Source organism: Pleurodeles waltl, chromosome 10, assembly GCF_031143425.1.
Source record: "Pleurodeles waltl isolate 20211129_DDA chromosome 10, aPleWal1.hap1.20221129, whole genome shotgun sequence".
In the NCBI taxonomy this organism is placed as follows: domain Eukaryota; kingdom Metazoa; phylum Chordata; class Amphibia; order Caudata; family Salamandridae; genus Pleurodeles; species Pleurodeles waltl.
Window position 1 is genome coordinate 58,052,384 of NC_090449.1, and position 13,734 is coordinate 58,066,117.

At 48.4% G+C, this 13,734-nt stretch overlaps 1 protein-coding gene across 1 annotated transcript in view; it reads right to left on the reverse strand.

Moving 5' to 3' along the window:
* The window catches only part of USP11 (ubiquitin specific peptidase 11), a 368,572-nt gene that overhangs the window by 70,354 nt on the left and 284,484 nt on the right, over positions 1-13,734 (reverse strand). Inside the window, exon 15 of the mRNA XM_069209659.1 lies at positions 3,157-3,519. Coding sequence (XP_069065760.1) covers positions 3,157-3,519 — 363 coding nt within the window. The remainder of the gene's footprint in view (positions 1-3,156; positions 3,520-13,734) is intronic.

Genomic DNA, 13,734 nt, shown 5'->3' on the forward strand with positions numbered 1-13,734 from the left:
TCAAGCTGTCCTCTGTTATGTCTGGCAACTCCTCACAGCAGGTAGTACACGCTCCTGTTTGCACGGCTGTCCAGCATCACTTTCAGCTGGATTCTTGTCCAGTATTAGTCCTCAGTGTAGAAGAAATTTGACACTTCAAGCATACTCTGTCCCTGGAACACAGAATGCTATGCTGGTGCACAACTCCCTCTTTAGCAATGAAGAAGCCAAGAACAAAGTACTAGTCTGACACACATTCCCAGTTGTCTTTTGCTTAGTTCAAAATGTGAGTGCTTCTTCAATCAAATCCTGCATGGCCACTGAATGATCAACTCATGTAAGGGCCATGTACAAAAGGTGGTTCCAACCGACCAGGATCAAACATGGATTCAACAGACAGCAGTGAACACTTTCTTTCTGAAAGAAGAGTTGGTTGAAACATGGGAAGAGTAGACTGTGTTCTGACACAGGCAGAGCAGCATGCATTAAAGGGAAGAAGCCCTGCCACACAACCCGCAGGAAGACTAACATACAGAACACACGAGGGGTTTAAGAATAAATACAAGAAGAGCCTGATCCCAGATCAGCAGCAACCTGGGCAGCCTTGTGGTGAATCCATTTTAGTTTCCCCTTGGAAGACAGGAGTCAGCTTAGCCTTGGCTTGCAGGCCTGTGCCCCGCCACCTGTGCTGCACGTTACCTAGTTGCAGAACTTAGCCTTTGTGCCACCACGGAGTCTGACCTAGAGACCTCATTCCAAGGTAATGAGGGTTGGGAGGCGCTTCTCATGGACATGGTAATGGCAGATTAGGTTTATCATACCTAGCACTCACTAGGGTAGAGATTAGATTTTCTTGGTTAGGAATTGTATCTCTTATGTTTATTTTAAGATGGTGGGGGGGGGTTATATTCACAACTCTCATCTTTACAATTCTGCTTCTTTTACTGTTCATTATCCTAGTCATTGCAGCACATGGTTTTACTGTAGATTGCAGTCTTTTCAATAAATATATTGAAAACTCTCCTGCATCTCCTTCATTGCCTTTTTGTGTATGAGACTTGTTACTAACAAGAGAAAAGGGTAACTTCTGTTCCACCGTGACTTCCCTAAGAGGTCTAATCTAGAGCCCATGCGTAAGACTGCCAGAAATCACTTTTGCTTTCTGAGTTTTGGTGAGGTACTGCTTGTGAGTCGGGAGGGTTGGGGCGACAGTTGAAACTTGTTGTAGGAGTGACTCAATTGCCTACAAACAAAAGTGCTGTCACCCTTAAACAAGCAGTCTTGCTCAGGAGCGAGAGTCCAACTACAACAGCCTGTCACAAAGCACTTCACCATTTCAGGAATTCCAATGAGGAATCTAAAATGGATTCCCCCTGCACTCTTATCAGTGTGCACACAGTCACTGCACTCAACTCAACACACAATGGTGCACACACACTGACCGCACATCCCACATGCAGGGAGACAGGCAGGTCCTTTTTCATGATGGAGGCAAGTAGGCATCACTCTTAATGGAGAGAAGTAAAACAGGCCGGCCCTTCCTTAGTCTTGCTGCCACCAGTCCCAGTCCTGTGACGGCCAGAGAGGGCATTAGGCTCTTTTAAAAAGGGTTTATATTTTAGTGCACTGTTGACCTTTCAGCACAAAATTAAGGTTTTCAGTTAACACTACCAAAAAGGATATCAGTGAGCTGGTAAGACTGTTGTGCACTTTGGGGCAAACAATTACTACAAGAAAGTAAAATAGGGCAGGAGTGCACATTCTCTAAATGCATACAGGGGCTCTTCTGTCACATCAGTTTTGTAAGGAAAATCTGGTTAAAGTTTTAGGCAGACTGATGTCTACAGTTATTATAAAAAGGGCCAGTTGCATGGCATTACAGTAGAATCCAAACAAAAATCGCCAGCTCACATCACAAGCACACTTCATTACCAAGTATCTTATTAATTTCATATATTCTTGGGTATGTGGTAACAGCAGTGGTAAATAGGTGAACAAGCATTTGCAATGCAACGGGTCTCACATTTCTCCGAGTTCGAGCAGTTGTAAACACCCAACTGGACTTTTCCTGCCTTATTGAATGGAAAAAAAAGAGCGTGATCGCACTGCTACAGTTCACACATAGTGAAACCTATCTGCAAAAGTGCAATTATCTACGTAACCGGCAAAAGTGCAATTATCTATGTAACAGGGCCGATGTCATGCAAAGCGCTCGACTTCTGCCAAGCAAGATCGCGCGTCGGAAAAAAGAGAAAGTAGTCCACAAACCGGATGGAAAACAGCGAGCCTCGTATGTTTTTTAGTACTTTGTCGCTGTGCTCGAGGAGGGCTAACCACCTGAAAAGTCATGACGTATGCGTGCCTTCCACTAATTAAAGCATGCAGATTTTAAAAGGCAAGCCCACAAACCAATGAAAGACACTGACGAGACATGGACGGGGCTCCGAGCCCTTTTCTAACTACTACAGCGTCTTGTAAGCGATACGCATGTGCAAGCGCAGGCTCGACCTTAAAAATGGGCATCCTCTTGCAGGTTGCTTTCCCTTTTTCATATGAAGGCCAGATTTTGCCAAGGGGATTACAGTTATGGTCTCCCCTTTGTAGGGGCCTAGATACAGACACGAAATGCAGTGCACAGTATACATGTCGTACAATTACATGGATAGGTACTCTGAGTGCCTTTCTGCCACTTGGATGCATGGAAGGGTTTCGGATTCAGTATTGTGGATGTTTACTGGACATCCAACTCAAACATATGGATTTTGTACCATTCATATACTAGTAACAATTTATTTTTAATATCACATTTGACAGCACACTTCAGCCACTTTTCATCACTGTAAACAGTAAGCTTAAGAGGTAGTAGCCTTCTATGCATACGCATACCAGTATAAGACCTGGGCCTGCGTAGTATAGTCATGTCATTGCTCAGCCGGAGCTGAGGGGGCAGTAACCACCCTCACTTAGAAAGAGGGTGTGCTCTGGGTGGTGAAATGGGTCAACGTCCATGTACTTGCATGCCTGTAATGGCTTGAGAAATGTATGGTAAGCCAGAAAAAAGCTAAATGCCAGGACAGCATAGCCACATATCACTACGTTTGTCCAAATAGCAGACCTATACATATCTTAAGATGCTAATAAGATTAAATGATATATCCTCCAGTCCCAATTACTTACAGCTGAAGGAGACCGAGTTTCCATCGTCTTGGTAGACACCACGGTCACTGGTACCATTGGAGTTGACAGTCTGCAGGGTGAATAGCAGTTTCCGCCGCCGCTGCCTCTCTCTGCACTTCCGCTTGGCCTGGCTGTTCATGCTGGGACTAGGTGGACTGATGGTGTGACTTGGCCGGGCAACAGCTCCACTGCCGCTGCTACAGCTGGCGCTCTTCCCTTCATCCTCTTCCTCCTCAGCTTCCCCATTGGAGGGATCGGACATGAGATCAGCCTCCGATGCTTCAGACTTGTCATCAGGTTCACCACTGCCACTGGCCTCTTGGTCATGAGTTGCAGTGCTCTGCGGACTCCCCTCATCCTCACCTGGTGGATTAGAAGAGAAAAGAAAATCAATATGAAAACAGAAAGTGCTGTGACAAGACAAAAAAGGAAAGAATGAAAAGGAAAAGGATAAATCCAATATAAAAAATAAATAAAAAATCTTTGAATAAAAAAGGTCAGATTAACCCGATCTGTCCTGCAGACAGCCTGGACACATCCTCAGTTGCGGTGGGTGTGTGATGAGGAAGGCTCCAGGCCATCATAGCACCCACCCTAAAGAAATGCGCTTGCGGCTTTTCCTTTGTGGGTCCCCCCGCCACATGCCCCCACCAGGGATGGCAGTGGAAGCGCTTCCACAATACCCAGCGGTCTGATGACATAAGCACGTACGCCAGGGAAGCCCTGGAAGCCATTTGCTTCCAGCACTGTCCGGGAGGAGGTACGTATTTCCTCCAGGAAGGGATCAGGGAGGGCAGAGAGGCACCAGGGGAAAGGAAAGAGTATTTATGCCCCCCCCCCCAAGTGTGCCTCCACAGTGCATACTGCTGCGGGATCGCAGGAGGGGCTGCAACGGCACAGCAGGAATGCAGGAATGCACTTACAAGCCACCAGAGATGTTTATTTAGTTGCAGGGAGCAGTCCATTGGGCAAAGGGCACTCCCCATTATTTGGGCATTATTTTAACTGTTTTCTGCCCACCCCCTGGGGGGGGCAGATCGGCCATATTTTTAGGCCGATCTGCCCTCAAGGGGGGTAGAAAACCAATAGACACTAGGGATTGATATTTTAGATGTTGGGGAATGGCCCCCTCAGGCAAGGGTCCGTCACCACTATTGAGAATTTCACCCATTTTCTGCCTCCCCATGGGAAGATAGGTCATGCTTTCCGGCCTATCTAAGTGGGGCAGAAACCACTAGACATCAGGGATTATTTTATTTAGATGTCGAGGAGCGGCCCCTTGGGCAATGGCCACTCTCCATTATTGCAAAAGTGTTTTGGCCGTTTTGGAATCTTCCTCTGACCATGATTCTGAGAGTGACTGCGCATCTGAGGCACAGGGCAAAAGCCAGGATTCTGGTAATTCATTTTCCATCCAAAAGGAAGCATCTGATGACAAAGGCACTATCAGTGCAGAGGAAGGGCCTCTTTTAGACAAGGACACTGAGATGCCGATAGTCCAGCAAGAGGAATCTGGATTTCAGTCTGGGGCTGGAAGTGCTGAACTATGCGTTACATTAAACATGGTTGGTGTCACAGGGAGTAGGGGCAATACTGAAAACTTTTGCCTATGAACTTCTTTCAGTTATTTATGGACAATGTATTTTTGGATGAGATTGTTGACCAGAATAATCTGTATGCGGGACTGTATTTGAGGGAAAACAGTGCCAGATTTAAGCCCCACTCTAAAGCTAGCCAGCACACTCCCAGAAATCAGGATGAATTGAAAAAACGTTTTGTGGTTTAACTTTTTTGATGGGCTTGATAAGGAAGCCGCTACTGTTTTCATATCGGTCTACTAGTTCTTTGATGGCAACAGCTACATTTTCTGCAACCGTGAGTCATGACCGAAACATGCTTCTGCTTCGGAAGATGAAATTTGTTGATAATGTTTCAGCATTGCCACGGATCACCAGAATGTGACCGTCTCGTCCAGATTCAGTTTATTCTTGATCATTTTGAAGATTGCCTTTCAAATATCGATGTTCCAGGGATAGAAATAACTGTATGAGTCTTTGGTCCTGTTCAATGGAAGTTTGTTTTTTTAGACAGTAAATTCCTAGCAAGAGGGCACTTTATAGAATTAAGATGCATATGCGGTCTGTAGGAAAGTGTCCCTTTTGTTATGGTTACTCCCACTTTTTGCCACTGGTACTGTTGTTTTTCGACTGATGGGCAACTGGGTCCCTGCTAACCAGGCACCATTGCCAGTGCTCTTTCCCAGAAACAAGGTAAAATGTCTAACAGTGTTACAACTGGCACACACTTAGCACGCCTGTAAGTCTCTAGGAAATGGCACCCCCAGTACCAAGGCCATTGGTACTAAAAAGGGTCCTTAAAGGCTGCAGCATGTATTATGCCACTCTAAAGAACCTTGTAGAAAAGTGCCCCTTTTTGACAGGGTCACCCCCAGTTTTTGCCTGGTACACGAGTCAGTTTTGCCTGAAAGTTCACTGGGTCCCTGCTATCTGAGTCCCCCGTGCCAGATCTCTTTCCCTAAATCTGTACAATTGTTCCCCAAATTGGCAATACCTTCGGCCTCCCTGTAAGTCCCTAGTAAATAGTACCCCTAGTAACTAGGGTATGGGTACCAAAGATGGTCCCCAAGGGCTGCCGCATATATTCTACCACCCTCAGGGACCCATCACCTAGCATATGCAGACTGCCTTTGCAAGCTGCATGTCTTGGTGCAACCAAAAGTGAAAAAACATGGCTCACAGCCTGTATATTATGTCCCCTAACACTGCATGCAATATTTTTAAGTCCCCCTACAGCAGGCCTTAAAGCCCTAAGGCAGGGTGCATTATATTACATGAGGACAGATCTGCAAGAGCTGATATGCCCCTATTATGTCTGTGTCGATTCTTACACATGGTGAGTAAACGGAGAAGCCATTTCAAGTACATGTGCTGGACACTGATCAATACGAAATCCCCAGCTATATGATAGCTTCACCGAAAACAAGAATGTTTAGTATCAAACATCTGGTATTAATAAACCCTCACTGATTCCAGTGGTGGATTTATTAATACATGCACCTAGAGGTGCCCCCTGAAAAACTACCATTTATCTGTGTGCTGGCTGACTAGTTATAACTAGCCTGCTATCAACAGACAGGTTTCTGACCCCCAAGGGTGAGAGTCTTTGCTCTTGGGTTGTCCGGAACAAAGTCTGCTCTGGCAGAGGTGTTAGCACACCCCTCCCAACAGGATGACCTGCAAATCTGCATTCCAAGACAGGGAGCCTCTAAGGAGCCCATCGCCCTTGGCATGCAGATCTGGCTTCCCTCAGATGCTGACCACCCTGCCCCAGGGTCCATTGGGCACCCGGACAGGTGTGAAAATTAGTAGTAGGGAGGTTTTTTTTACACTCTAAGGTCAGTTTCACCCCCAAGGTGAACTGTCTGAGGTGGACACGTTTGAAAACCTGCCATCTTGGTGATGGCAGAACTAGGAACCCTGGGACATTGTTATGCCCACTTCCCACAGGAAGTGGTCATATAGGGGGCATAACGACCCCAGGGTTAGTAGGCCACTGGCTACTACCCTACATTCCCCTAACGCTCCTAAATTCAGTATTTAGGGAAAGACCTGGCACCAGCAATCCAGATCCCGCTGACCTGAAGGACGCACTAGAGATGCAAGAGGCAAGAACGGAAGACCAGTGACTGACTGCACCAACCCTGCAGCTGACTTCGACAACTGTGAGAAAGACTCCTCGTCCTCCAGCTGCTGAAACTTCCAAAAGCCTGGGACGACTGCCAGCCTTCACCACAGCACATGGAACTTCTATGGAGTAGAAGAGCTGCTTCCCTACATCTTGCAGGCACCCAATAAAAACAATCAAGAGGACTCCAGACCGTCTAAACCTAACAGCACCACTGCACCCATGCCCCTTAGCCGAAGTTGAAGTTGGCCAACGGTGCCAGCGTGGTCACCAGCCTCTCCTAGAGACAAAGTCCACACCTGTATTGTTTTTCTGCAACACCCCTCTTGCCCCCTACCTGAACCGCCACTGGTGACAGAAACCCACCAGTCCCTTGCACTTCTGCACCCGGCAGCCTTGGACCGAGGAGAAGAGGACAACTGGTGTTCCTATGTCTCCGATGTAGGACATTGGCTCTGTATATACTATGTGAAAGTGAAAGATAGTGTGCACAGAGTCCAAGGGTTTCCCTTAGAGGTTGATAGTGGCAAAATTAGATAATACTAATGCTCTATTTTGTGGTAGTGTGGTCGAGCAGTAGGCTTATCAGAGGGTAGTGTTAAGCATTTGTTGTACACACACAGGCAATAAATGAGAACACACACTCAAAGACTTAACTCCAGGCCAATAGGTTTTTATATAGAAAATACATGTCTTAATTTATTTTAGAACCACAAGATTCAGAATTCAAGTAATTACATAAATTGTAAGGTACTTGGCATAGGTAAATATGGAAGTTTGAATTAAAACAGTAATGTACAGTTTTGGGAAAAATGGCAATAAGCTATTTTAAAAGTGGACACTGCAAAAATCAACAGTTCCTGGGTGAGGAAAGTATTGCTTAGTTTTTCAGGTAAGTAAAGCACTTACAAGTTCAGTCTCCAGGGCATAGGTAGCCCACGGTTGAGGGTTCAGGGCAACCCCAAACACCCAGCACCAGCAACACAGGGCCCGTCAGGTGCAGAGGTCAAATTAGGGCCCAAATAACATAGGCGCCTATGGAGACAGGGGGTGCTCTGGTTCTAGTCTAATTACCTGCGTCCTCGGGGAGCAGACCAGAGGGATTTTGTAGAGCACTGGGGGGTGTCCCAAGTAGGCACACAAAGCACACCCTCAGCGGCACAGGGGCGGCCCGGTGCAGTGGGCAAACAAGGGGTTGGGTTTGTAATTGAAATCAATGGAGAGACCCAGGGGTCAGTCTGGTGATGCAGGCAGGGCACAGGGGGGCTTCTCGGGCCAGCCACCGACTGGGCAAGGATGAGGGCCGTCTGCTGGTCACTCCTGAACCAGTAGTTGGTTTCTCTCGGGCCTAGGGGCTGCGGGTGCAGTGCTTCTTCCAGGCGTCAGGTTCTTTGTTTCCAGGCAGTCGCGGTCAGGGGGAGCCTCTGGATTCTCTCTACAGGCGTCGCTGTGGGGGTGGAGGGAGGTCGTCTCAGGGTGTTCACATCGTGGGAGTCACCTGGGGGTCCTCTGTGCAGTGTTAGTTCTTTTGGGCACGAGCCGGGGGCATTGGGTGCAGAGTGTTGGGGACTCACGCTTACGGAGTGAGGCTGGAGTCCTTTAAAAGATGGTTGTTTCTTGGACAGAGCTGCTGTCCACTGGAGTTTCTTGGTCCTTTGGTTGAAGGGCAGTCCTCTGAGTCCTCAGAGGTCGCTGGTCCCGCTGGATGCGTCACTGTGCAGGTTCTTGGAGTCTGGGGACAGGCTGGTAGGGCTGGGGCCAAGTTAGTTGTCGTCTCCTTCGTCTCTGCAGGGCTTTCAGGTCAGCAGTCCTTGTTGTTGTAGGTCGTCAGCAATCTGGTTTCCTGGGTTCAGGGTCGCCCCTAAATACTCAATTTAGGGGGGTGTTTAGGTCTGGGGGGGGCAGTAGCCAATGGATACTGTCCTTGAGGGTGGCTACACCCTCTCTGTGCCTCCTCCCTGTGGGGAGGAGGGGCAAATCCCTAACCCTATTGGGGGGGGAATCCTCCAAAAAAAGATGGAGGATTTCCTAAGGCAGGTGTCACCTCAGCTCAGGACACCTTAGGGGCTGTCCTGGCTGGAGAGTGACTCCTTGTTTTTCTCATTATCTCCCCGGACTTGCCGCCAAAAGTGGGGGCTGTGTCTGGGGGGCAGGCATCTCCACTAGCTGGAGTGCCTTGGGCCATTGTAACACGAAGCCTGAGCCTTTTAGGCTCACTGCTAGGTGTTACAGTTCCTGCAGGGGGGAGGTGTGAAGCACCTACACCCAAGTGCATGCTTTGTTTCTGGCCATAGAGAGCACAAAGGCTCTCACCCCAGGGGGTCAGAAACTCATCTCAGTGGCAGGCTGGCACAGACCAGTCAGTCCTGCACTGAAGGATTGGGGTAAAATACAGGGGGCATCTCTAAGATGCCCTGTGTGTGCACTTTTTTTAATAAATCCAGCACTGGCAGTGTGGGTTTATTATTCTGAGAAGTTTGATACCAAACTTCCCAGTATTCAGTGTAGCAATTATGAAACTGTGGAGTTCGTTTCGACAAACTCCCAGACCATATACTTATTACCACACTGAACTTACAATATCTAAGAATAAACAGACACTGTAGGGGCATATTGCTCTTGCAGCTATGCCCTCACTTGTGGTATAGTGCACCCTCCCTTAGGTCTTTAAGGCATGCTAGAGGGGTGATTTACCTATGCCACAGGCAGTATTTTGGGTGCATGGCATCCTGAGGAGGAGGCCAAGTCGACTTTGCCTTTTTCTCCCCACCAACACACACAATCTGCAATGGCAGTGTGCATGGGTTTGGTGAGGGGTCCTGTAGGGTGGTACAACACATGCTGCAGCCCTTAGGGACCTTCCCTGGTCACAGGGCCCTTGATACCACTGGTACCTTTTACAAGGGATTTATCTGTGTGCCAGAGGTGTGCCAATTGTGGAAACAATGGCACATTTTTAGTGAAAGAACACTGGTGCTGGAGCCTGGTCAGCAGGATCCCAGCACGCTCTCAAGTCACGTCAGCATCCATACCAGGCAAAAAGTGGGGTGTAACTGCAACAGGGAGCCATTTTCCTACACCCGAGCATCGCAAAAACTGAACCCCTTGTTGGTAAACTCAGACTGGACTTCCAGTCCCTGCCTTTCTGCCTGGACAGACCCCTATTGACTAACAGAGCACTGGACGGTGAACTACACCGCTGCACTCCGCTGCGCCATTGCTGCCCAAAGTGACCTGTTGATGTGGCCTAGAACCCTGCCCCATACTCATCTCAAGCCTGGTAGAACGGTCCTGTAAGTCACTGCTAAGTACCTGTTTGCCATATTTGTTTTTCCTCCACAGGATTATATTGCAGCTATAGAAAATTGCACTAAGTGTCTACTTTTCAAACCTGTGATAATTTCTATTGCAAAACGTACTTCCATGATTGTATAGATTCTGATGACTCAACATATATAAAGAAAACTGTTATTTTCATAAATTGGTGTGAATTTTCTTATTGAGTTGTGCGTCTCACTTATTGACTGTATGCCTATATTAAGTGTCTAACACTCCGCTCTGATAAGACTAAGGCTGCTCAACCACACTACCCCCTAAAAGAGCACCTTAGGATTGCTAGCGCAAACCCCTGTCCACTCATAAGAGAATCCCTGGACTCTCTGCACAGTATACCTAATTTTGGTACACTATATAAAGAGCCAGCTTCCTACAAACCCCCATAAAAATTGCATGCAGGCTGCTTTTGCAAGCTCTGTGACATGGTGCAAGTCATGTGTGAAAACACAACATGGCATACTCACTGTGTGCCACGCCCAAGTCACTGCATATAATATATGCAAGTCACCCATACGGGGGGGCTTACAGCCCTAAGGCAGGGTGCATTATATTACACATAAGGATATATCTGCATAATCTCTCCCCACAGGAAGTGGTCATATAGGGGCTGTAGCTACCCCAGTGGTAAGTAGCCCACTGGCTTCTGTAGGAGGCTGGCTCAGTTTATGGTGTGCACCTATTATGGTGTGGCACCCTATAGTGAGTCCAGGCAACCCTTAGTGTGAATGAATAGGTGTCCAGATAGCAAAAGCTGAGCAGCTGAGGCAAGCAGCTAAAGCTTAGCCAGGAAGTATGTAAAGCACTTGCAATACAACAGTAGTCAGAAAATAACTCACTCACAAGAAAGAACCACACAAGTGTTGCAAAAATCAATTATTTATTACAGCACTATTACAAGACTAGCATTGGTATGTCTCCTTTTGGAGATATCTACACACAATATATACACATAATAACTATCAGAAATAGCATAAAATATACAGGGCCCTATTTGGGGGGGGAGGGGGGGGGGGGTTGGTTTGAGGGGAGTTGTCAAGACATATACTAAGAAAGTGGAATGTGAAATAGTGAACTTAATCAAGGTCAGTGTGGTAGTTAGCTAGGGGTAGAAAAAAACACCAAAGTTAAGTAAGGTACGTGTCCCCAGCGACCAGGTGCAAGGTAGTTACCAACCCAGTCGTCCTACAGACTAGCACAGGGGATAGTGGTTGGAGTTTGTGTGATTCAGGACCCTTACCAGTGGAACTCTAGGAAACCAACAGACAAGAGAGTTCCCCACCTGGGGATACTCAGAAGAGAAGAGCACCTACACCAGGGGACCCAGATGCAGAGGGGAGAAGGGACTCTCTCTGAAGTCAGTGGATGCCTCCGATTGTCCAGCTGCTGTCACGACCCGTGGACCAGGGCGGTGGAACCCAAGGACAAATTCCGGACGTGGAGGAACTGAAAAGGAAGGGGGCAGAGTCTAGCACCCTTGGAGGTGCCCAGGTGGTGCACCTTCCTAGAGGTTAGGCTCCTGCAAGTCGGTGGAAGAAGAATTCCAGCTGCGGGGCCCAGGAGCTGCAGACGATCCCAAGTCACCCAAGAGATGTCCCTAGACAGTTTCTTGACTGCAAGATAGTGACAAGTCAGGTCACCAACAGCCACTAGCAAATGCAAGCAGGAACTGAAGAGGTAATTTGCAGAGTTTTGGGGACCAGCAAGGTCCAGGAGACTCTACCTTTGAAGGGGAGTCAGGGCTGCCCTCAGTGCGCAGGAAGGCACAGAAGTCGATGGACCCCCCCACGAGTGACCCACAAGCACTGGATACAGGAAGTCGCAAGGAGGCCTCACCAGGACAATAAAACAGAAGTCCCATGACGAAGGAGTTGTAGGACAGGGGCTGATCTTGAAGTTGCAGAGTGCTGGAGGCCGGGGCTTGTTGGTGCCTGAAGATCTCCTGGAGGAAGAGTCAACAAGTCTTGGCAAGTGCAACAGTCACACTGTAAAGGGGCTACCGTCCAGTGGCAGGAGCAAGGGCCCTCAGTCTCCCAAGTTGGTCAGAAGGCAAGCAGGACCCTGAGGAAGCCACAGACTCACCATCTGTGAAGCACAGCCTTTTGTTGTTTGTGGAACAGCAGACCCCACCCACCGGTCGACCTTGTCTTGAGGTGCCTGCGGATGCAAGGGAATGACTCCACGCCAAAAGAGATTCCTTCGTGGTTCCAGTAGCAAACAGAGTCCTTGTGACCCTAGAGGATGCACAGCTTTAGGTGTTGCTGAATTCTTGCAGGTTCCAGAGAATCAATGGCGCAGTGAAGCATTCCCACCAAAAGCAGGCGTGTTTCGGTTCCAAAGACCAGTAGCAGTTCCAGAGGCCAGGAGCAGAAGATGTCTTGCAAAGAGTTCCTTCAAGAGTCTTGCTCGAAGAATCTGAGGACCCACCCTTGGGGGAGCCCTTAAATAACCCTAAAGGGGGGTTGGTCACTTTCTGAAGGGACTCACCTATCAGAGGGGGATCAGGGACAGCATCTGCACATCTTATTTTCAAGATGGCAGAATCAAGTGACCATCTGGCAGAGCTCTTTGCATCTCCCTAGGAGAGGAGCTGTGCAGGGGTTGGTCAGTCCCTTATCCTTTGTGTAGTTTCACGCCAGAGCAGGAACCAGGGGTTCCCAAAATGGTGCAAACCAGTTTATGCGAGGAGGGTGCCAAATGTGCCCTTCAAAGCAGTCTGGTGGCGCTCAGAGGCCACCCCACCCCAGCCCTTAGACACCTAATATACAGGGGAGGTGGTCACCCTTTGCTCTGCCTCTCCGGCCTGAGGTAGGCTCGCCATCAGAAAGGCAGAACAGTGCAGGGGTCAGCAGCAGCATAGGCTTGCAGCTAGACCCAGTAAGGCTGCACAGGCAGAACTGGGGGTTCCTCTAAGCAACACCCAGGTTCCATGTTATCACGCAACAAACACTGGAATCGGTGTGGTTGCATGATTCCAACATGTTTGATACCAAACATGCCTAGGTTTGGAGAAGCCATTATGTAGTTGGACCGCTCATGTTGACCAGTGTCCACTACATACCTTAAGATGGTTTCCCTGCACTTACAGAGTCCAGGAAACGGGGCCTGCGGTCTGTAGGGGCACCCTGCTCATGCCTGGGTACCCTCACGCTTAGGGACATGCACCTTGCCCTTGGGCTGAAGGGCCTACCAGAGTGGTGACTTACGGTGTTTAAGTGCAGAGACCAAGATATAAGGGAAACCTTACACCTGTGGTGAAAGGGTGCATGCACCATTTAACGCAGGTTGCAATGGTGGACCTGCAGACACAGTTTGCATGGTCCCCCATGGGTGGCACAATACATGCTGCAGCCCATGGGGGACCCCTGGTGTACCAATGCCCTGGGTACCCCAGTACCATATACTAGGGACTTACAAAGGTGCACCAGTATGCCTATTGTGGGTGTAAAAAGTTTACCAGCAAACAAACAGAGGAGGGAGCACAAACACTGTAGTCCTAATTAGCAGGATTGCAGTGAACTACAGTCTAAACATACTGAC